Source organism: Ambystoma mexicanum, chromosome 6q (genome assembly GCF_040938575.1).
Source record: "Ambystoma mexicanum isolate Mex_15411 chromosome 6q, UKY_AmexF1_1, whole genome shotgun sequence".
Classification (NCBI taxonomy): Eukaryota; Metazoa; Chordata; class Amphibia; order Caudata; family Ambystomatidae; genus Ambystoma; species Ambystoma mexicanum.
In genome coordinates this window covers 1288272902-1288297345 of record NC_090937.1, presented here as the reverse complement: position 1 = coordinate 1288297345, position 24444 = coordinate 1288272902, and the positions used below count along the sequence as shown (strand labels likewise).

General features: G+C 44.6%; 1 protein-coding gene across 10 annotated transcripts in view; it reads left to right on the top strand.

Moving 5' to 3' along the window:
* Positions 1-24444, top strand: part of SLIT2 (slit guidance ligand 2) — a 715126-nt gene that overhangs the window by 627969 nt on the left and 62713 nt on the right. For all 10 annotated transcript variants that reach the window (XM_069631891.1, XM_069631899.1, XM_069631897.1 and 7 more), the window contains 3 exons: positions 9212-9305; positions 13458-13595; positions 21637-21877. In XM_069631891.1, the coding sequence (XP_069487992.1) occupies positions 9212-9305; positions 13458-13595; positions 21637-21877 (473 nt within the window). The remainder of the gene's footprint in view (positions 1-9211; positions 9306-13457; positions 13596-21636; positions 21878-24444) is intronic.

Sequence of the window (24444 nt, the reverse complement as noted above, 5' to 3'; positions counted from 1 at the left end):
TCAAAACATTTCAAAGATACTTGGGAAAAGAATCAGAAAAAACGAACATAATTACATACCATAAAATAACTCGATGAACCAAGCAACTCCATAGGAGGAATACCAGGCAGCTTTGAGAGACACTTCTCTTATGTCAGCTACCCACATACAATCTTTACAAAGACAACGCTTTTAAAAGCACAATCCAAACAAGGATTGCAAAACAAAAATAGCTAATATGCCAAGGTAAATGAAGCAGACCTTAAAAAAGCTGAAGCTCTCACAGGTGAAGACATAAATCTACTATGTGAAACGGGAACCATTGAACTAGACAATCCTACAGCAATTGCATGCGATACTTTCTACAGTGTTCAACAGATTTTCCTCTATACAATCCAATATAGGGAGGATATACACACCTAACAGAAGATGGCACATGCTACAGTTCTGTACAACACATGGAATGTAAAAGAAAATCCCGAACTGGAACAAACTCAAGACGTATGACTGAGCCAGACAATCATGTATGATAATAAAGTAAACCCAAGTAGATTCCCCAATATCTGCCACAAGCATCAACTGCAGCAGCCCAGCGCGAATCAATAAAGGTGGCACCAACAACATCTCCAATGCACAGTTAACTAAAAACAAGTATTCTTCATCAATGCCACTACATTATCTGCTCAGACTCCAACTGAACAGTCAGTATTAAAAATATAAATAACAGTTCCTAAACCACTGTTCACATTCAAAAGCTCCGATAACCAAAACTGTTCTCTTAATAAATATTAACAATAAAAGTGTTCCATTAATGAAAACATTTGGGGGCTGATTCATGGAATTATTTGCGCCGAAAAACGGAGATTTGTGCGCCATTCTGCCCGCAAATCCCCATTTGTTAAACTGGGATTTGCGGGCATAATGGGGCGTAAATCCCCGTTTTTTGGCGCAAATAATTCCATGCATCAGCCCCTTTGTCTTGACCTACATTGGAAGTTATTGCGGGTGGTTTTGATTTTTGGACTCTCGTGTTGTGTATTATGGACATGTATGGGACCGTTATATAGCATACATGTAGAATGTCACTCGGAACCCCCAAAGTAATGTTTCCCCGCCTATAATTGTTTTTTCCGATGTGTATGCCTTGTATTTTCACTGTCAGGAATACTTTACTCGAAAGAGGATTTAGCTGCTCAAAATAAATATTAGCACATTTAGGTTAGTATTGACCTCCTCCCAGCTAATTAGGATGCTTGGGATGCAATCAGCACCTATTGGTATTGGCTGCATTCCAACATTCGTACTTCAAAAGCAAACAATAGAATGTATTCAAAAAAGAGGAATGCAATTTCCTGGCAAGCTATGTTCCAATAATCTTGTTTTCACTGCACCTTAAACGTGATGGACTACATCCAATTTAAAGCACCAAGTTGAAAGCTGAAAACTGCTTTCATGTCCATAGAGAAACCATTCCCTTTTACATAACATCTAAAGCATGTAGCAGTTCAACTAGGTTTTCAATGAATATTCTTACCTTATAAAGGCAACTTTGTTATTTAAATGTTACGAAATAAAACTTCACTTACTTAACCAGCACTTGTCCATTTATTTTATCCACTATTAATCTAAAACCTATATTGTTAGTAATTCTGCGTGCTAATGGCCTTGTAGTCCGAAGGAGGAGCCTATATCACTTGGTGCGTTCGCTCATCACATTCTTGCTGAATCCCTTTTTCCCTCTGCATATTTCATGCAATGGACAAATGCTGTTTTGGCACATGTGTCCGTGCTGTCATGTTCTGATAATTGTACAAATCTGCTGCCTTTGGCCGACGCTGAGAGTGCCTGTAGTAAAATAAAGGGGTTGAAGTTGACAACTTTTTTAGTTGTGGTAACAACATGCAGTTAACACTGAACAGAGTTCCTTAATTGTTCATGAGCAAGGGAGGTAAGGAATGCTGGACAGAGGTGTCCTGTGCTGCTCTGTAATGCTGTAGCAGTCTTGAGTCGTTTGTAAGGAGGAGCGCCGGGAGCGCGACCTGCTCCAAAGCTCTGGCGCCTTCAGAATCGCATCTCGTACTTTTTGCGTCTCTCGCCGAGTCATGCGGGAAGTCTCGCGAAACTATGCAGTGGCGCGCGTCTCGAGAGGTCGCTACAGTGCCATGTGTGTAATTCTACAATGGTCTTCTCGTTGCCATGCAGTCTGGCAATAAGGTCCCTTCTCCTCCCGTTTCCATATTTCTGGCATGCAGGGGATAAAATCACAAAATCCATTCACACCCGACTGTGCCCCTGCCACCTCCGCTGTCTCCGAGAAGGAAACAGAAAAAAACAAATGCATTGCTGTATCTTTGAAGTAGCAGGGCACCAACAATGCACGTGTAAACCACAACATACACATTGTCACGGGGGTGGGAGCAGAAGTGCAGTATTGCACAGATAGATACTATTTGATTTAGGAGTCGAACCGGTCTATACACTCTGTAACTTCATATTTGTTCATGTATTAATGTTGTTTCTAGCGGGTGCACTGCAATTCACTTGAATTTAATGGGGGTCATCATGGTTAATTGTGAATACCATTCCCACATATCTAACATTACCTTATGTCATGTTTGACAATTAACTGTATATTATGTAAGTTGCTCCACAATCTGGTGGCTGGCAGTAGGGTAGTTGCGTATAGGCATTTTAATGCCCAATAGGCTTTCCCTTTTTTTCCCAGCCTATTGGCAAAGGAATGTCCCTGCAGAAAGCTGGGTTGGAAAACTGTTCTTCAGATAGTACATAAAGCATTAAACAGTATTTAGAATAAAGAACCTCAGCATGCAAACCCTCCATTATGCATCTAAGTACTTGCACTTCCCTACGTAAACGTGCAAAGTCTCTCAACCACCAGTTCCTGTTTTTCCACCTAGTGGTCGAGTCAGGGATCGGCTCTCTCCAACCCTTTGGGTGTGATTTTTATCTACCTGATTTCGGTCCTGCTCTGTGACTACTTTTGACAAATAGGTATTGTCTTTTGTTTTCTTGCATTGTTTAAAAAAATGTCATTGGGTTTTTAGGAAAATAATTGTTATTAATGTTTTTGCCAAATTACATCTTACCACCAGGGGAGCAATATATATTTCACAGGGTGTAATGCGTGCATGCAATGCACACTCCCCTTTTGAGCAGACCATCCTCACAAGGCCTTAGTGAGGTGACTTGGGAACCTGCATCTTGTACAATGCTACACTTCTTGCTCTAGAAACACTGAGGTCCATCTGGAATCTCTTCCAACATATAACAATCCAACTGAAGGGGTCCAGACGTCCAGTCCTGCTGCCTTCAGGCTAACATATGTTATGGAGTGTCCATGCAGGCTTCATTGTGGTTGGGGGAAGGTGCCATTGGTACCAGGAAGGAGGTTAACCCCCAGATCATTTAAAGGGTGTCCGCTGAAGATTTCCAGCACCCATGTAACCTCTGGGCTTAACAATGTATTCAGTGTTACCCTCACCAAGTGCTTGGGTCGCAGAAACTCCTTTAGTGCAAGACACGTTTATCACCATACCTAACAGTGGCAGTACTACCTTGACTTTTCTCTGCACATGTCACAAAGACGCTGGGGTGGATCAGGGCTTAATACCTGGAGTCTATCCTTTGAAGGTTGAACTCCGCTCTTTCCATAAATGTGGACCTTGTTACCAGAGGCTCTGGCAACATAAGATTTCTCTTGTCCCCGCTTCAAGGGATTCTTCCTCCTGCTGCTGACCGCAACTGGGGTAGCATCAATAGGAATCACAACTCCAAGCATACACGGCCTGATTCACTGGTACCAGAGCCATTTTCTCTGTTGTTAAAATGTTCTCTGGTGTTCTGGAGAAGGTCCTCGAGCTCCCCATTGATGGGAAGATGTTATTTCTCTCCAAACACAGGCAAAATACTGCAGCAATGAAAGTCTGACTTGCAGATCATCAGATCCCTATCCTCAATTTCAATGGCAGAAAATCCTCATCTGCCTTTGTCTCATTTTTCACAGATTGTTTTGGCATACAAATCCAGACAGCCCGGTAAATCAAAATTTTACAATATTGCAAAGAAAATGTGTCTTGGGATGAAGAACAAATCTATTGCTATAGCATAGACTACTTTTCCTCACCAATATGGGGGCAGCTAAACCAGCATTTCCAGCAGCAGCCAGAGATTACAAAGAACTAGTGGCCCAGGCACATGATAAGAAGGGGCTACTCTAATAGGCTCACACCCACTCCTCCAATGTCTTCTCCATGTCACCAGAGTGTACCCTTCACATTCCCCCTAGAGATGCAGAAACTGCTATCAAGGAGTTTACAGCAACACCAAAGAGGTCAGGAAATGTATTCCCAATACGACATGATCCCCAATGAATCAGGGATAAAAATCCCATTCAGGACGTGTCATGTCTAAATCTTCATCATGAAGAATAAAAAGATAAGACAGTTTGGCATCTCGCGATCTGCAGGACACCTACCACATCCTCATCAGGACAGAACATTGCAAGTTCATGAAGTTTGCAAAGGGAGAATGTCTTCTTCAGCGTTCATAGATTCACATACTGTTCGAATATTACCCCTCACCAGGCTGGGCATACTATGTAACATTAGAACAGTTATCATTTTAATTGGAAAAACAGCAGTCACTTTAATATTCTCATAGTCATTTTCAGTCATCTTACCCATTAGACAATAGCCATTGTCTCCCCTAGCTCCACCCCTAGAGACGATCTTGAGATGCGTACTGCATGTTCAAGTGTTGGGGAGCCCTCTTCAAATTCCCTACTTTCATTCAACGATTGTCTAAAATTGCCCCACATTTCCAGGTTACTGATCATCTCGCTGGAAAGCTCAGATAAGTAATTTTTTCCTGGGTTTGAAGGACCTTCTAAAGTTTTGGGGGTTTCTCCTGTAGGGAAGACCTGTGTTTCCCCCGGGTTGAGGTCTGCGTAGAAAGGTTTCTTGACCCACAATGGCTAATTCCAAGGCTAGAAAAAGCCTATTCAAGGCACGTTTCACCTGCCACCTAAACAATAAACAAATACATTGGTGAAAATCATGAGGAATGCCTGTACTGCCTATATGCATACCATGACGTTAACGTGTGTTCCATCTGCCACTCATTTTCAAATAAAACCTTGAAGGAACACCACAGAAGGTTAGTGGCTTGGCTGGATGAGGGGACACCAGCATCCACAGCAAGCTCTTCATCCATGAAGCACTCATCAACGAAGACCACACAGTCCATGACTCTGTCGATGCTTTTTCCGTTGACAGTGGATAAGTCTGCTCCATTCACAAATTTGATGATTGTGTCCCCATCGACAATAAAGATCCTGTCAAATCAGACAGCAACCTTATAAAACAGTGACAGCCAAGTTGATGATCCAAATCCTGTTGATGGCACACTGGTCAACAGCGATCTCTTTGGCAATGACAATGACTCCTGCTCATCCATGAGCTCCATTTTATGGGATGCCAATGCCGTCTAGACGGAACAAAAGCAATATGATTTTTGCTTCATAGTACCTTGAGTTTACTGCTCCAGCATTCTTTTGAAATGGTGAGATAGGATTGGGCTTTGGTTTCCACTGCTGCTTCATGGCACTGGGTTTTAATGCAGAGGGACATAATATAACACTCTTAAGATTACCCCTTCTGCATTGGCTTGATACAATTTTTCACCGTTACTGTTTTCTCCTAACTAAGCCTCTGATATGTGGAGGATTATATATAATTATTGGAGCACACTATTGGAGTTTTGGCATCTGGGTAGTTGTCCTGTTTTCTCTGATTTCTAAACAGATGGGGACAATCGTTTTTAGATTTCCAATAGTTAAAGCCCTAACCTACTTAAAGTCTTTTCCTAGAACAAATGGAGCTGGAGCAGACCAATTGGGCTACAGTGCAGCTCTGCCACTTCCACTCCATGTAACCTCTTGCCCTGCTTCCATTTCCCCCACACACACTGTGACTACTGTTCATCACCCTCACCTGGTCGCTGGTTGATCCAACCAGCTGTTCTAGTCACTGAAAAACGGAAGTGCGAAAGCCACCTCGATGAGGAATTCCTTGCTCTTATTGAAGTAAAGCACCACACAGAATCTGCTAATTCACCCAGAACCATAAAACTGTCGCACATCAGGAATTTCTGACCGTGATTCGAGATCCTTTGGACTAAGTACTTTTAAACTGTAATGGAAACAGTGCTTTTTGAATTTATTTATGCACTTACAACTGCTACATGCACATTCACACCATCCCATCCCTGTCTTCCGACTTGGATCAAATATGAGATCCAGACTCTCTAAATAAAAATGTGTCATGACCTAGGATGCTGGTGCAAATCACAGGGACTCACTGTACACCTCGCTTCCAACACTTCCCTTGCTGCACTCATCGTTGAACTGGACTCTTGTCAGTTCCTCCTAATTAACAAAACTAATTTTCTCCTCCCTCTCAGCTAATTAATTTGTTCTCTACCTTTCCTCTAAAAATCTCTACAAATCACTGTCCTCTTGTCACTCCCTCCTTTTGTCCACCACTTTTCTCCCAATCCCTTCTACTCAAAGCTAATTCTCCCCTTCCTCTTCTACCAAATGAGCACCCATTTTTCACAGTGCTAACCAATCTTGAGCTCCAGACAACCCATATGCTCTTCAAATGATAAAACACCTATTCCCAGTCACACATCCTTATCTCTCAAAGCTCTTTAACCTTTCTTTTTCTGTTGGACTCTTTCCTGCCTCCTTCAAATCCTACCACTTTTAAAGGAACTCTCTGCTGACCCAAACATCCCAGCAAACTATTGCCCAATTTCTCTTCTACTTATTATTATTGGGTGGTTGTCAACGAGATCACAAAGCACATTGAGCATAATGAGCTTGGGGATTTACTTCAATCTGGCTTCCATAGTAAAATCTCCATAGAAACTGCACATCTCCATGCACAGGCATATCTCCAACTTTCTCTCTGATGCTCACCATGTCAAACTCCCATCAATACTTATGCTTTTGGGCTTCTCTGCTGCTTTCAATACTGGTGACCACTATTCTCTCTTCTCCACTCTACAGAACATTGGGTTTAATAAATCTCTCACCTGAATTGCATACTATCTGGATGCTCACTCCCAGAATAATCTCCTGGAACCTGCACATCTCTTACAACACTCATCAGTGTACCCCGTGGCTGAGTCCTTCTGAACTTTTTGTTCACCCTCTATGCCTCTGCCCACCTTTTTTCTGACAACACTGAAATCAGTTTCTCATCTCAGAATGGAATACCAACTGTGTCACTGCAATATGTTACTGGATGGTTCACCACTGCCTCATGCTGAACTCTTCACAAATGAAAATCATCTTCCTCTCTGCTTCCAATGCCCTTCCTCCCCTCCCCCAATCTTCTTCCTGGCAGACCTCTTTGTTCCCTCATCCAAAGCTTGCAACATTGAGGTCCTCTTTGATAGTGACCTCTGACTATAATTCATCACTACCACCGCCTCTGCTGCTCATATGAACTTCTGTAAAATGTGTCTATTTCTTACAAGTTTACAAAAACTCTAATCTTCACCCTGAGCTCACCAATCAAGACTATTGTTGTGCATGTTCCTCACCCTTTCTCTCGACTCCTCCCTCCCTTTAGATAAAGTCCTCAACATTACTACCCGCACTCCCTTTGACCTACCCAGATTCCTCCTATGTCTACCTTCTGACAACAGACTCTGTTAGCTCTCGATGCACAATTGCTCCTTCTTCAAGTTCCCCCTTCTTGTCTACAACACCATCAATGGTCTTGATCCTCCGTGCTTGTCTGATACCACCGCAACCACCCTGCCATACCCAGCACTATCATGCGCACAGGACCTGAAATAATGGAATGGAATGCAATTCAGAGGAATTCGCAGTTGTTAGGAGCATCGCATCAAACAATAGTATTGATTTATTTTGGTGTTTTGATTGAATCTCCTGAAGTGGAATTGCCAGAATTGGCTTATCCATTTAATAGTGAGAGAGAAATTAAAGAATATTCACCATACAAGCCATTCAGCACCCCATAGGATACTTAATCCCATCCACTCTTACCTCAACACCTGCCATCAATAAATATGCCCATTCTCATTCCCAGAAGTGTCCGTCAAGTGCTTTTGTAACCTGAAAAATGCTGTGGCTGAGAGATCCGATTGGGAGCAACTGGATCAGCTTGAATAATCTCTGTGCTATGGTTTTAATAGGATTTAAAGTGCACTGCTCCACAGATATTTGAGCCTCATTATGAGTTTGGCCAAAAATGATGGTAATGCAGTGGTAACAGTTACCACTGCATTTCCGCAATGCCAAACTATAGCTTTGGAGTTAAGTTGGAGGAAAAACCTCCAGCAAAATGTTGGAAGTTATTCTGTCACCTTGATGCCAAAAAACTGCCATTTTGGCAGAATTACAATTGGTGGAGTTACCGCCAGTGTTAATTCCACTTGTAATCCAGCAGTAATTCCGCCAGACCAAGTGTCAGTAACGGCCAATCTGTTTTGGTGTTATGTCAGTGGATTTACTGCTTAGATACCACCAAACTCTTAATGAGGCCCATAACGTGGCGTTCATCCCCCATTCCATGGGCTGGAACAGTGGATAACGGCTCCGCAGCCAAGTTATTGGCCCGAGCAAAGCAAGGACAGACAAGGAGGGCTCTGGGCCGTTATCCCCTGTTCCGGCCCCTGGAACACGGGATGAACGCCATTAGCACACAGGGTTACCAAAGCAGTAACCCAGGGTGCTAAGTGGGGGGATGAGGGGAGTGAGGGTTTTGTAAAGGAAAACAACAGAGATGGAGGGGAGGAGGGAGATGGCAGCGGGGGAGCAGACCGTCAGGCAGCTTGGAAGGCGGGCTTACACTGGCGAGGTCAACCCCGCATTCCTAGCTACCTGATTGGCTGGCTCTCCCACCCAGGGTGCTAATGTTCCTTATTTGTAATGTGTATTTAAACTTATGTTGAAATTAATATTTGAAAAATGACTAGCTAAGGTTATACCAACACGTTTATGAGCTCATTAATATTACAAATGGTGAAAATAAAAACATATTGTTGCAGTTGAAACCCTATGCTCAAAACCAATCATCTGTTTTAGATACCAAAGACAGTCTATATATTCTATTAACTTTAAAGTTGATGTATTTTTAGTGTCAGCGCCACTTAATGAATGTGTTCTGTTTTGTTACAGGTGAGCTGTGTGAAGAGAAACTAGATTTCTGTGCACAGGATTTAAACACCTGCCAGCATAATTCGAAATGCATTGTAACACCCAAAGGATACAAGTAAGAATTTGATGACAATTGCAGAAAAAAATGTAATAATTAAGTATGCATGTTTTTTGTCAATGTATGCCCTTTTCAGTCTTTACACTACAGCAAGCTGTATTGTTTAGAAGCTTAAGGGCACACTTAGTCAATGTACATCCCGTGCAGGAACATATCTGTACTCCCAAACAGCTTTACCTGCTTGCATGGCTGACATAGGCCTGTGAGAGACACAGCTCATCCCTCTCATCCCACACAGGCAACCACCAGTCTGTTTGTGATGTGCAGTCATTGCATATTTCACCCACCAGCAGGGGAGTATGTAGTGGACAGTCTCACTGGGTGCAGGTCTGGTGCTGCTGTGCAGTCCACACTTGTACACTTGCAGCCTTATAGCCTTTTTTGTATATCTGATGCTCCCCAGAAACAAAGCTGCACTCAAAGGCAAGGGGTCCGATTGATAGTGTTGAAAAGTTGTTTTGAGACTAACAGGAGTTTTCCAGCCTCTGTTCTAGCTCACCCTGGCGGATATTGATATGTTGCAGAGGTGATGAGGGTGGGACCTACTATATATTAATAATAGTGCCTTCTCATCCGTGGGCATGTGGAATACAGTGCTATTGATTGTGTCATCTTTGACTTCGATTACCGAATCAAGGAATTGTATGTGTGTTTTACTAAAATAGTTTGTGAATTTCAGATTCCTATTCTGGCATCTCAGCCATTTACAGAGCTGTTCCAATTGGGTTTCAGCCCCTTTAAAGATAACCGACCCGTGTTTAAATGTTCTCACCAAAGAGGTTGTTCATCGAATAAATGTGTTTATTTTTACATTCAGCAATGACTTCTATTAAATAAACTGTTAATATAGCTATTTCTTGGGGACATAGAGGCTGCATGAATGCAAATTTGTACCCGGTGGGTGGGGGGTATGACAGCCTCCCAGCCAATGAGGAGCTTCGTAAACCGGGGCATTACCAGATGATAATCCCACTGCTCCGAGCCTCCTCAGAGCTGGAGACCACCATCTTCCCTGCCGGGGAACAAGGTAAGTGCTCCCACTCACATCCCCTACATCCACAGATTTCCCTCCCATCAAACCACCCCCCTACCCACTTACCTTCTTTGTGTTTCATTTTCGGCAGCTGAAGTGCTGGGTACACTTCTGTCCCCAGGACGTCCGCTCCCAGTCTCTGGTACACCACCATGGAAAGGGAGAAGGGACTACATGTACTTTCATGGCAGCAAGTTTTTTTTATAACTATTTTCAATGGCTGTCATGCAAAGGGAGAATGGACTTAATTTCCCCTTCCTTGCCTGCCATTTTATTTCCTTTTGCGTTTCAAAAAATAAATTGCTTTTAGTACCCCGGTCTTATGGTCCGGGGCTCTAATAACAATAAGCCCCTCGCAGGGGGGGCATTGCAGCTTCAGTTAATGCCCCGGGGCCTGTGTTAAGGCCCTTGCTTCACTCTGGCATGTAACTATGGACCCCAGAGCATAACCTGAAGTGGTAATGCCCCCCCCGCTTGTGGTCTATTCCCTAAATAATGTCCTTTCTGTCGCTTTGATTTGAATTTGAATATGCTTCTCTTTAGCAATTCATATCCACTAGTTTATGCATTTTGGTGGGTCTGAAAATCAGGGTTTGATTACATACTGATGCTTAATGGTGAGGATTATTTTTCTCCTCTATCCACTTTCATAGATAGGAGGCACATCACCTAAGATTAGGGTTGACTAATGAACTTTAGGGTAAGACTCGTTTTTCTGTAGGGCAAGCGTGCTTGAGGCACGAGTCATTGAACGTGATTCTTTCGCCTGAGTGACACGAACATGTGGGGATTTGCAAGAATCAGAGCACCCCTGTGGTCTCTCTTTGTTGCGCAGTCGATATAAACCGGGCACGGATGTTGGATGCTTCTTTCAGCTCTACATTGCTGTATGGATGTAAGGGCGTTGAGCCCTCACCTCCTTCCTTCCCACTATGCCAGCTGCACACATGAAACCATTCAGATGCTCTTTGCTAGCTTGCATTAGAGTTCTGTAGTAACTCATTTCTGTGTGTTACAGCCAGCTTGAAACATCCCACACAGTTCCTACTTGCATCAAAAAAGGTTCTTTCTGAAGCTTCTTTAAACACCCAAATAATGTTTTCTACTGTACTCTAAGGGCCTGATTCACAGAAGCGTTTTATAATGGCACAATCCCATAGGAAAACATTTTGTGAATCAAGCCTTAAAAAGCAATTTTCAGTGAATTAGACATGCATGTCTCTGGGGACATCCTGGTATTTCTGAGTCTCTACCATCCCTCTGCCATCCTATTCACAAGATCAGCTCCCATCAGGTCCACCTGGGAAACACTCTCCACGTAATCTGCTGGCCAACCGCCTAGCCTTCCACTGCTAGAGCATGGACTCTTCTGCTCATTACCAGCTTCCTTGGCCAGTCGCTGCCTAGGATGACGTTACCTCCAACTCAGTTGGTTGTAGTAAAAAATATCTTTGATTAAACTCACGCATAAGAAAAAGCAGAATATGCGTAATTTCCCTGAGCCCGTTTCCTTTGCGTTATTTCACTGTTGCTAATGGGTGATGACAAATTTGAACCGGGCAAGTTATATGTTAGTCTAAAAAGACTTGCGTATTACTGGTAGGGTTGAGAAAAAAGAAAGAACACGGGATTCTCTGCCATTTGCAACTTGCATTACAGAAGCAACTAGATCAATTCCTCTGCTGATTTATATTACAAAGGCTTTGATGGTGCATGTAGAAGACAGAATTCTCATGGGAACTGTCTAGTGACAGGAAAAGAGGACTCGCATTTCCCAAATCTGAGCCCGCCATCGCTTTTGTGAGTCTATGTAATGAGTGCAATGGCCGCCTCTGAAAGCAAGTCATGGCATCCTGTGGGTGTCTCTGCCAAAGCAATTTCAAATGGCTCATTGCATTGCAAGGGCAACGCCGTCTTCCCAAAAGACACATTACAATATGTGCAGGTGCATCACAAGCAAGGCCACTATTTCATTAACTGGCGTAATGTGTCTGCATTCTTAAAATTATTCATCATTTTAGCTTGGGCTGTTTTGTCGGTTTCTTATAGAATTGTGCTCGTCACCAAATAATCCATCTGTATTCGTTATGTCTATTATGATAAACAAGGATGCTGCTGCTTTGGGGAATGTGGGTCAGCATTCATTTAAAACGTTTTCGGAATTTACTTCCATCGTTCAGGAAGTTCATTTGTATAATAATATTCTGATTGCCCCTTAGAGATCCTTTGCCTTGGCTGCCTATTCTCCTCGGATTTTTACTTCTGTTTGTGACCCCTCAAATGTTTCCTGGAGATCTCAGTCTGCCAAAATCTGATCATACGCTGCTGCAACACCCAGACAGCCATCTGGGCTGAAACACAGCACACAGGTCTTAGGGAAGTCATAGTACAAACACAGGTGCTGTGGAAGGCCGCACGTGTTCACCTCCCCTCCCCAGATTTAAAAGGAATCAACCCTTATGGGTACCCAAAACCAGCTGCCAAACTGATGGAGGCTCCCAAGGTTTCCATCACATAGGTGTGTGATTTGATGTCAAATAACCAGACTTCGCAAATGAAGAGAAAATGCTGCCATTAATTAAAATGTGAAAGGCAATCCGTGAAATGCTTTCAAGACCAAGCCTGTCTGTGGTCATTATTATTATTCCTAAATATGTACCTTAGTATCAAATTAAATACATTGCTCACAAAATAACATTATCTCGCTGTAACGTTGTAAATACCAAGCATAAGGGAATGTTGGCAGCCGCATCCTGCACTAACAGTGGTAGACACAAAACGTCTATGCCACACTGGTGAATGGTTCTTGGCATATAGATACTGCTGACATTTAGTTGTTTTACGGGATGTTCAATGATGCCAATTTAAGTGTGTTGTACATTGTTAGTTTAAAGCCCTCTGAAATGCATGTTTCATAACCATTCATTAGGGGATAACAAAAGCATTTCTTACTTGGTGTTTACCTCACTCATGAACACAATTCTTTGTATTTCATAAAAGATTGTTGGATTTGTGTGCTGAGAGAAGCTGCATTTTATTACAAGCAAAGAAAACAAGTACTTCAATCATGTTTTGTAGAGACTGCACATTGACAGTGCGATTTCCCTTCTCAACAGATGTGATTGCACACCGGGATACGTTGGTGAACACTGTGATATAGACTATGATGACTGCCAAGAGAATAAGTGCAGGAGCGGGGCACAATGCATCGATGCGGTGAACGGGTATACATGCGTATGCCCGGAAGGATACAGGTAAGAAGGTTCTCTTTTGTAGGGTGTGCCCGGGAGCAATTCCGATGTGGTAGCTTTCTTAAAATGTATTGCGAGGGAATAAGTCAATATAGTGTCTGGGGTCATCTGAAGGAAGCAGGAAGGACTCAAGGAACACCATGACATGTGAATACAAAAGGAATAGGTTCTTTAATATGTTTCAGGTATCGGGCTTCTAGGTACGGGAGGGTACAGGTAGTAGGAATCTTTCTAGCTTAGCTCCTATAAACTGGATGATCAACGGTCACTCATGGAACCTCAAGCGACTCCAGGCTGCATTGCTGTCCTCATTTCAACCCAGGTAACTGGTGCAATCATCATACTACAGTCAATTATCACATGTAGGAACATTTCTAATTTCACACATCATATCTTCGTTTAAACCACTGCGGGGGTCCGCATCTTCGGGGATCTCCCTTGCCAAACAAACACTGACTTGTACTTTTAGACCCTCGTAGAGGCAACAAGTAGTGGTGGATCATGTACAGCTTTGTGCCGACATCTCTGTTACTCTATTGCAAACATCAAAATTAGCCGGTAGATTTTATTTTGAGCCATGAACTTCTTTTAAGGTGTAACTTGTGTTGCTTTTTGTTAAGTACTTGTAATCTCTAGTTCCCACAGTGCAATCTTTGAACCAAGAGGAAAGCTATGATACAAGTTGTATATTTCGGCGCATCACATAAACAACATATATAAATATACAGGCCACCATCTGGTGGTTGGTGCAGAGTACTACATCTTGTTTTGCGAATTAGAGACTAGTGTACCTGTTGCACTATCCCTGCCCTGCGTGTGTGTGTACCCAGGGATCAATGGCCACCTTTGGAATACTTGGACACTGACTATTTGTCTGAGAAGATATTACCATTTGGGTGTGACATATTGTCGTCCTATTCGATGGAATCAAATCATTTTAGGAAGATTAATTAGATTCTCATGTGTATATTGTCGTTTTAATTAATTGTCAATTTATGAGCACTGCAATTTCTTGAATATTATCTATTCTTGTATAATAGAGTAAGAAGTGGAATTTAGCATGTATTCAATTATAAAAATTCTTTTTTTAACTTTGACATGATTTATCTCGTATGACACAAATGCTATTAAGTTATCCATAAATGTAGGACAGCCATCGGGTAACCCAAACATGTGGCTTCATTATAACTTTGGCAGTCTGGTACATTTCTAGCAGTAATTCTATTACTGCCATTTCTGGTGGGTTTTAAGGTGAAATGGAGGATTGACATCCAGCACTTCATTAGCGGTGAAATCTTCACTTTACCTCCAGAAATGGTCAGATTTACCACAACAGAATTAAAGCTTATGGTATTATATACTCTAAAAATGGGGATCAGACCTGCCTTACCACGACTCATAATCAGTGGTAAATCTGCAAGACCCAGTGGTCTGCAAATGAGTTGTGCTCTAATTCTGTACAAACATCCTGGGATTACTTCCAAACTCATAATGAATCCCAAGGTCTTCATGTCTTACTTCCTATGGGTACAAGCAAGGGGGAGGAAAAGGGGCACCAGCATAAAATTCTGTCATCTATCAACAACTAGGTTTATTTCACTTTAAGCTTACAAATGGCAACATAGACAACTTGAGCTTCACTCTCATCTGTCGGCTGTCAGTTGCTACCCTGCAGTGGAATGCTTTCCCATTGATTGTCCCCATCTATAAATCTGTGCGTGTATAATGTAAATCATGCCTTAAACCTAATGTTCGAGGGGATTGTGTCCTCCGATGTATTCCACATCTTTGACATTGATTAACACAGCTGTGCTGCTTCGGAAAACTTTTTCAGCGTAGGGGTCCTGCGTCAATGACGTTGATACGCTCCCTCGAGGACTACCTCCGACGGTCGACGTCAGCCTCAGTTCTGTTTTTTCCACGAACGTGTTCGCTTCAAAATCTCGGCGCGCCTCGTTTCTCTCTTTTGAATTGGTTCTTCTATTGTTGTTACGAGAAAGATGTCTTCGTCTTCTGCTACCCTGAAGTCAGGCTTCAAGAAGTGTCGGGACTGCGGTTCCAAGATGTCACTTACAGACCTGCATGACATCTGCCTCTGGTGCCTTGACGAGAGCCATGCCACCGATGACTGCGACGAATGCCAGTCTTTGACGTCGAAGGCCTTGTGGGAGCAGAAGAAAAAGCTGTCGTTAGGTAGGGTTTCCAAACCCCCGTAAGTCCAAATCTGCTGGACTTTTGACCGGCAATTCGAGGGGCGACTTTCCACGTCGGCGTAAGTCCAGGGGTCTCATTCTAGGAGTGGGTCCTGCCATTCCTCTGCCTCTTTGAGGCATTCATGGAAGCTCAGTCACCGGTCGCCTTCCCCATCCTCGTCAGAGGACTACCCCAGGCGGCGGATGGCTTGTCCCACAAAACACTTGTCACCGGCCGAACGGGATGAATTCTTCCGGCAGATGATGGTGATTTTCGAATCGCAGGGCACCGTTCCATCCGCGCCTTCGAGTGAAGCCGGCAGGGAACGTGCTAGAGCCACCGCTCGCACACCTTCGGCTCAGGCGGTCAGCGCGGTCATCGGGAACCGTCGAGGTCCCGATCGGACAAGGATGATGGCCAACGTGCCCGATCCAGGTCCCGGTACTCGACGCCGTAGAGACCGTTGGAGCCTGTGAGGCCTTCGAAGAAGGCAGCGACGCCGTCGGCGCCATGTCCATCGAGGGACTTGGTCGAGGCTCCGGCTCCGAGGAAGTCGTCAACGCCAAAGCCGTCAAAGGCTCTGGCCTCGAAGCCGTTGTCGAAGTCGTCAGCACCTCGGTCGACCTCAACGCCACTCCCATCGGCGCCCTCAACGCCTTTTGAGGAAAATTTGCTGGAGGTGCCCAAGAGAGCTATGGAAACTCAGAGAAAGGCACTCAACAAGTCTGTGCGGCCTATATTTGATCCATACTCTGTTCCTCCTTCCAGGGTGAACTTGTTCCAACCCTTGTAGTACATTTCAGAGGTAGAGGAAGGGTCTGATGAAGAGGGGATTGTGCCTCCTGAGGTTCCTGATGACCTGTTGTCTGGTCATAGCCAGTTGGAAGACCTTCGTCAATCTTTGCATGACACAAGTGGTCTTGATACCTCCCCGGAGGTTGAGTTTGGCAGGCCTGAGCCTGGTACACATGCTGACTCCTCGTACAGGTGCCTCATGTCGAGGGTGACGGAGTATCTGGGTTAGTCTGCTCCACCTGTGGACTTTCTGCAGGATGACCTGACAGATATCTTGGACCAAGGTCCACCCACTGACTCGGTGTTGCCATTTCATATGGCCTTACAAAGAAGGGTGGTGGTGGCTTGGACTTCTCCGGAGAGTAGCGCCCAGCCAATGGTAACCCCTGCTACTTGTCTACGCACCCGACTCTGAAGAGTTTGGGGGTGCAGGTGGCTACGGCCCCAGCAAAGCAGGCTACGTACCCTACAATCCCTCCTGATAGGGACGACAAACGCTTTGATGGTTGGGCGAAGAAGGTATTTTCTTCTGGGGGTATGGCTTTAAAGGCAGCCAACTCTGTTTGTGCCCTTGCAAGATTCACGCACACTCTGTGGAATTGTGTGTCGTTGGCAGCTGAACATATTCCCGAAGGGGAGCAACGGGATGTTTTTCTTGCCCTCATTCAGGATGGTAAGGATGCCATGTGTGAAACCATTCAGTCGGGTCTGGACGTGGCAGACTGTGTCAGCCGGTCCATGGCGACGAGCACCGTGATGCACAGATTTGCGTGGTTGCGGAAGTCGGGGTTTGCTCCTGATGTACATTCCCGGCTTCTCAACATGCCCTTTGATGATGTCCATCTTTTTGGCAGCAAGGCTGACGAGAGCCTTCAGAGGTTGCAGACCTCCAAAGCTGCAGCAAAGTCCTTGAGCGCTGCAGTGCGTCAACCTCCTCCTTTTCGGCCTAGGGGACAGCAATGGAGGGGTGGTTCCTTTCGATACTACTCTTCCTTTGGTAGATCGAGGGGAGCTGCCAGTCAAAGGGGCCACCATAGGAGTACCAGAGGTGGAAAGCAAGGTGCTCGAGGTGCCAAAGCTGCTCGGGCAGTTGCCTCCTTGCCCTCAGGCACTGCCGCAGCCGCGTCCGACCAGTCATGAAGCCATGTCCCATGGTTCGCTGGTTGGGGGAAGGCTGGTTCAGCATCTTGTAGAATGGTGTGCCATTACTTCAGATGTGTGGGTTCTGGAGATCATAGCCCACGGCTACTGTCTTCCTTTACGGCAGAGGCCTCACGACAATCCACCGGGGAAGCTCTCTTTGAAGCATCCGGAACCGCTCCTTGCACAGGAAATCCTATCCCTGTTAGAGAAAGGTGGCATAGAACTGGTACCTGTAGCAGAGAGGAACAAGGAATGGTATTCGCCATATTTTTTGATTCCAAAAAAAGATGGAGGATTGAGACCCATCATGAACTTGCGTGGTTTGAGCAAGCTCCTCAGGAAGGACAAATTCAAGATGGTTACTCTTTCTCAAGTCTCCAGGCCCTTTAACTTCAGGATTGGTTGGTGTCTCTCGACCTCAAGGATGCTTACTTTCATGTGCCGATTCATCCCAAGCACAGGGAGTACCTGAGGTTCGCAGCTGGCGACTCGCATTTTCAGTTTTGGGTCCTGCCGTTCGGATTGACCTCTGCCCCGAGGGTCTTCATCAAGCTGATGGTGGTGGTGGCAGCGCATCTCAGGAAAGGGTGGATTCACGTCTACCCCTACCTGGACGATTGGTTGATCAGGGCGCGCTCTCCCGAGCAAGTCCTGGATCATCTGTACGTCACCTGCCACTCCCTTCACAAGCTGGCTTCTCCCTCAACTTAAAGAAGTCTCATGTGACACCTTCCCAGCGGCTCCAGTACATCGGAGCAGTGCTAGACACATCCCTGTGGCAGTGTTCGCCTCCCTGGGTAAGGGCTCATCACATTCTGCAGATGGTGGACAAATTTCAACATGCCCTGAGTCTCCAGGCTTTTGAGTTCTTGAGATTGCCCGGCCTCATGGCATCCTGCATTTTACTGGTGCCAGAGGCCAGACTGAGGATGAGATCTCTGCAGTGGGCACTCAAGATGCAGTGATCGCAGTTCTCCGGCAGGATGTTGGATCGCGTTTAGATTCTGCCCTCGGTCACCCAGGACCTTCTGTGGTGGGCCGTCAAAGGAAATCTGTTCAAAGGGGCTCAGTTTTGGCAACCGTGGACGGAGGTGACGATCGTGACGGACACTTCCCTTACGGGTTCGGGAGCTCATGCCAACAAGCTGATAGCCAGCAGTCGTTGGTCTCCGTCGGAGTCCAGACTCCGCATCAATCTATTAGAGCTGTGGGCAGTCAGACTAACCCTGAAGGCTTCTCTGCCATCTGTGCGGGGGAAGAATGTCTTTATTATGACAGACAATATAGTGGCCATGCACTACCTCAACAAAAAGGGGGGCAGGGTCACTCCCACTGTGCAGAGAGGGGATACAGCTCTGGTACTGGGCCATCCAGCAGGACATTTCGATCTTGGCAGTTCATCAGGCCGGAGTCGAAAACGAGGCGGCGGTTGCTCTGAGCAGGCAGAGCACGGTCTCTCACGAGTGGGAGCTGGCTCAGGAAGTTCTTTTAGAGATCTTCACCCTTTGGGGAACCCCACAAGTGGATCTCTTCCCCACCAGTGTCAACCGGAAGTGCGATAGATTCTGCTCACGTGTATTTCCTCCAAGAGGAGCCTTAGGGGACGCGTTCGTAGTGGAGTGGTCCTTCCCACTGCTGTATGCGTTCCCTCCAGTCCCCGTCATTCCGCGGAGGTTGCAGAGGTTCAGTTCCCGGATGATTCTAATTGCTCCGGCATGGGCCAGGAGAGCGTGGTACCCAGACCTTCTAGACATGTCCATCTGCCCTCCATGTCGTCTTCCCTACCGAGACGATCTGCTCTCATGGGAGGGGGGTCGAGTTCTCCATCCAGAGGTCAAGTCTCTCAGCCTTCATGCTTGGTATCTGAAAGGCTGAGATATAAGGATTGGGACCTCCCTGAAGACGTGATGGAGGTGTTGCTTTTGGCCAGAAGGCCCGCAAGGAAATCCCTGTACCGTTGCCGTTGGAAGAAGTTCTGTGACTGGTGCAGGGTACAGAATGTGGATCCTTTCCAATGTTCCATTCCTTTGGTTTTGTCTTTTTTGCTTTCTTTAGCCCACAAGCACCTGCATGTGGGTACCATTAAGGGTTACCTGGCGGCGCTGTCCATATTTAAGCGCTCATCTTAGGAATGTTCTTATTTTAAAATTCCTTTGATTTCTCAGTTCCTAAAAGGGCTAACTCCTGTGTTTCCACCGTCGCCTTTCCAGGTGCCAGGATGGGATTTGAATTTGGTTTTAAAGTTTCTAATGGGAGCTCCGTTTGAGCCCTTGCATTCTTGTCCATTGAGACTATTGTCCTTAAAAACTGTATTTTTAGTTGTGGTTACTTCCGCCCGCAGAGTGAGTGAGTTGCAGGCACTTTCCGCCAAACCACCCTTCACTGTGTTCCATAAGGACAGGGTTGTCCTTGGGGTATAGCCTTCCTTTCTGCCGAAGGTTGTGTCAGAATTCCATCTGAGCCAGAAGGTAATTCTTCCGGCATTCTATCCGCCTCCACATCCTGGTAAGGAAGAGGAGAGGCTCCATAGGTTGGACCTTAGGAGAGCTTTGAGTTTATATCTCTCACGGATGTCCCGGGTCAGAGTGGACGATCAGCTCTTTATTGGTTATGCTAGAAGGCATTTAGGTCAGGCTGTTTCCAAGCAGACCTTGTCTAGATGGATCATTTCGACGATCTCTGAGTGTTATCGTATGGCGGGAAAAGACCCTCCAGTAGGCTTACGGCTCATTCTACTAGTGGTATGGCTGCCTCCACGGCACTACAGAGGGGTGTTCAGATTTGCAGTATTTGCGAAGCAGCCACATGGGCCTCTGTCCATACTTTTGTGAAACATTATTCACTGGACTCTATCCATGAGCAAGATTTGGCCTTTGGCAAGGCAGTCCTCTATTCTGCAATTTGATTGGGCATTCCAAAAAAATCTAAATTCTTTTCCCACCTCCTTATGTTGGTACTGCTTTGGGAGTCTGTCAAAGATGTGGAATACGTCGGAGGACAGAATCGCCTAGAAGAACAAGTTACTTTCTTACCTGGTAACATTCTTTCGATGGGATGTTCCTCTGACATATTCCACATCGTACCCTCCCTACCTGCCCCACTACAGAATTTCTTATGCGATTGCAGCTTCCGTTTCCGCAAGGCTTTCTGTAGTAATGCTGGCAGAAGATTGGTGGCACACGTTCTGGGGGAAAAAACTACAACTGAGGCTACGGGCGTCGTGCGTCCTACATATAACATCCGGGGACGTCGACCGTCGGAGGTGGTCCTCGAGGGAGCGTATCGACATCATCAACGCAGGATGACTACGCCGGAAAAGATTTCCGAAGCAGCACAGCTGTGGTAATCAATGTCAAAGATGTGGAATACGTCGGAGGAACATCCCTTCGAAAGAACATTACCAGGTAAGAAAGTAACTTGGTCTTTACTCTGTACCTAATTTTATGTCATTGAGTTTTAAACAATGTTTCCTCTTGAATATCTACGTTTCAAGTCTGTGGGGATATTTTAGGAAAACAGACAACATTTTCATCAATTAAGCCATTTTATAGACATAGATACTTAAATCCAAATAATTCAAAGACTCACAAATAGATGTATCCTGAACCACACATGTTCAAATTCTTATTTATTTTCATACTGAGTGACTGTGGAGTAAATACAATCTGCTGGGTCTGAGCCGGTGGAAAACTATTTCATTTAAACTTTCGACTGTGGATTCCCTCTGGGCAATCCTCCTGTCACCTGGCAATCAAGACCAGCGGAAACCCTGAGGATATTATTTACTCCACACTCTAAATCAACCCCTGAATCTGTGAAACTGCACTGGACGAATATTCTAGGTCATCATGTATCAGTATTTTCACTCGTGCTTATCTTTTAACTCAAATATTTGTCTTTTAATTTTATTTAGCGGCCTCTTTTGCGAATTGACCCCACCTATGGTCCTGCCACGTACCAGCCCCTGTGACAATTATGAGTGTCATAACGGAGCTCAGTGCATTGTAAAAGGAAATGAACCTGTCTGCCAGTGTTTATCTGGCTTTCTAGGAGGCAAATGTGAAAAACTCATCAGTGTGAACTTTGTAAACAAGGAATCGTATTTGCAAATTCCCTCTGCTAAACTACGGCCCCAGTCGAACATCACCTTGCAGGTAAGTACTCGACACTTGTGTTTCTAATTCTCTGTACACAAGGGGGAGGAGGTTTGTCGTGTGACAGTGAACTTAGGAATTGGGCATTTATCATTTGGTAGATTTTCCAGTTATGTTGTCATCTTGCTTTAGCACATTTCCATCTCTCATAGTTCGCAAATACAATAGAAGAAGTGCCAGACGGTGCGTGGGTCATACGGGTTGGGGCAACAATGTTTTGTACTATATTTGCTGCGTAACAACAAGAAATGTGTTAACTAAATTTCTTGTTATCGTACTCGTCAAAAATACCTAAAATAAACTGCTTAATTTTTGTCATGGCCTAGTTAAAACCTTTTACATATGGGTTTACTCCATTCCCTATTTGAGCAAAATTGGTGCTAAATACGTTTGCTTCATTTTTTTTTCTCACAAGGGCAAACTTTCTATAATCTGGCATCGAATGTGCCGTTCGCTTCGAGAATCTACATTTTGTTTTCTCTCTGTTGGTTAAAGACTCCTGAAACAAATGCCTCCCAGTCATAGGGCCTCATTACGAGGGGGGCGGTAAGGGATTACCGGCACCGGTAAGGGCACAGTTGCCGGTAATCCCTTACCGCTCTACTACGAGTTCCCTTTGCGGGTCCTCCGTTAACGCCTGTTTTTTTCAGGCGTTAAGGACGGGACCCGCAAAGGGACTCTTGAGCTAATAACGGTACCGCAATTTGCGGTACCGTTATTAGCGCCTTCCCCATTCCCATTGAGCCATACGTGGGCTCAAATGGGAATTGGGAAGGGCCCTGGTGAATGGGGAATTACCGGTCCCTCCAACCTTGGAATGGACCGGTAATTGCTCCATTCACCAGGGCAGAGTTGGCACGAGTTAGGAGGCAGCCATGGCGCTAATAGCGCCACGGCTACCTCCAACTTCGTAATGAGGCCCATTGACACTGCAAACATGAACACTTCCTTTTGAGTCAGTTGCAGGGTTAGTGAGCTTCATGCATTAATAGTTGAGTAAGCTGGTCCATTGCATTACAAAGACCAGTATGAGTTGTTTTAATCCTTATTGACCAATTATGTCCAAAATGAATTAAATTGAACAGCTTTGAAATTGGATTTCTGAGTACTTTTATACATGTATGGATTTGCAGTTAGAATCCACTCATTTCACTGGTTGTGTTGGATCAGTCAGCAACTGTTTCAACATACTCTCTACTATTGTTGGGTAGAGAAAGATCGTTTCCCTTAAAGTGAAAAGTGTCCCTTTCTACATTACAATTGTGAGTCTGCTCAAAGGGAGCTTTACCTCTCTCAGTTGGGGACGATTGCACCAGCATTGCTCTGCATGGTCTTACACTGGGCTGGAGCAGAGTTAAAACATTTTGGGCTAGTTTGCCTTAGTGGGACAGAGGATGCCTAGACCCCTCAATACCGGCCATTAATCTGACATTATGACTGTCAGCTGCCATGTAATGTGGACCAAGGTCAAGCGACCAGGGTTCCTCCTCACACTGCTCCCAGGCCCACCTACCACAGACTCATGGTGACAACCGGCCCCTGAATCATCACTTTGCTAGTTAACAGAGTGGGACAGGGGGCTTCATCACAGGTTGCATTTTTACTTTTTGATATGCTGTCTAATGTAGCATTTCCAACATCTGCCCATAGTTTGATATTTAGCTCATGGATTCTAAAACCTCAGAAATATGTTACTAATCTAGTTGTGATTGCAGTGGCTACAGATTGATTGGTTAGAGGTATTTTGTTTTCTTAAATACTTTCTTAAATAAATAGCACAGGAATAGAACACATTTGTAGGGGGAGTGGATTGGTATTAATTGTTCAGTTCTTGTTTTAATCAATCCTAGATACTCATTGAGTAGCTGGGATTGGAACACAGTGTGGTCAGAAAAAAACATACGCAGTCCTGTTGTATATGAAATTCACTCTATTGACTTTAGTTTTAATTAAGGGTTAATATGAGATAGAACCACATACCTATCGGTAATGAAGATCAGTCATCTATTTCTAATATCTCATCAAATTAAATTATACACCAGCAATGGTACAGTAGGGCTTGATAAAAACGAGTTGTAATTCTCCTGAAAACACATATTTAAAAGAAGCTAGTGACTGAAAATCAGTTAGGAAAAATCCAGCATTTTATTACTTTTTCTAAATGTCGGAAAGCCATTTGTACATTGGATCTCAGAGGGCTATGAATTCCATAAGCAAGAATGTTGTACAGAGAAGGCACATCCCTCAAGGTAAGAATGATGAAATAGGGTGATAAGAGTATTAGCAAAATTATCAAATTGCTATCTCATGGTACTAGAGGGTTGATACCAGTGAATGTTCAACACGAGACATGTGGCCCGCTGGGATTGAAGTACTAAGTGTTTTAAAAACATGGCAAAGAGCCTTGGTTTGTATAAATTGGTATACAGACAGCCCATGCAGATAACAGAGGGCAGGAAATATATGATTATATGCCCAGTTTGACTGTGGCAGCTGCACTCTTTAGTTAATTGACACACATTCATTTGTTTATGGATGACAAAAATTCTATAAAATTGGCAGAACAC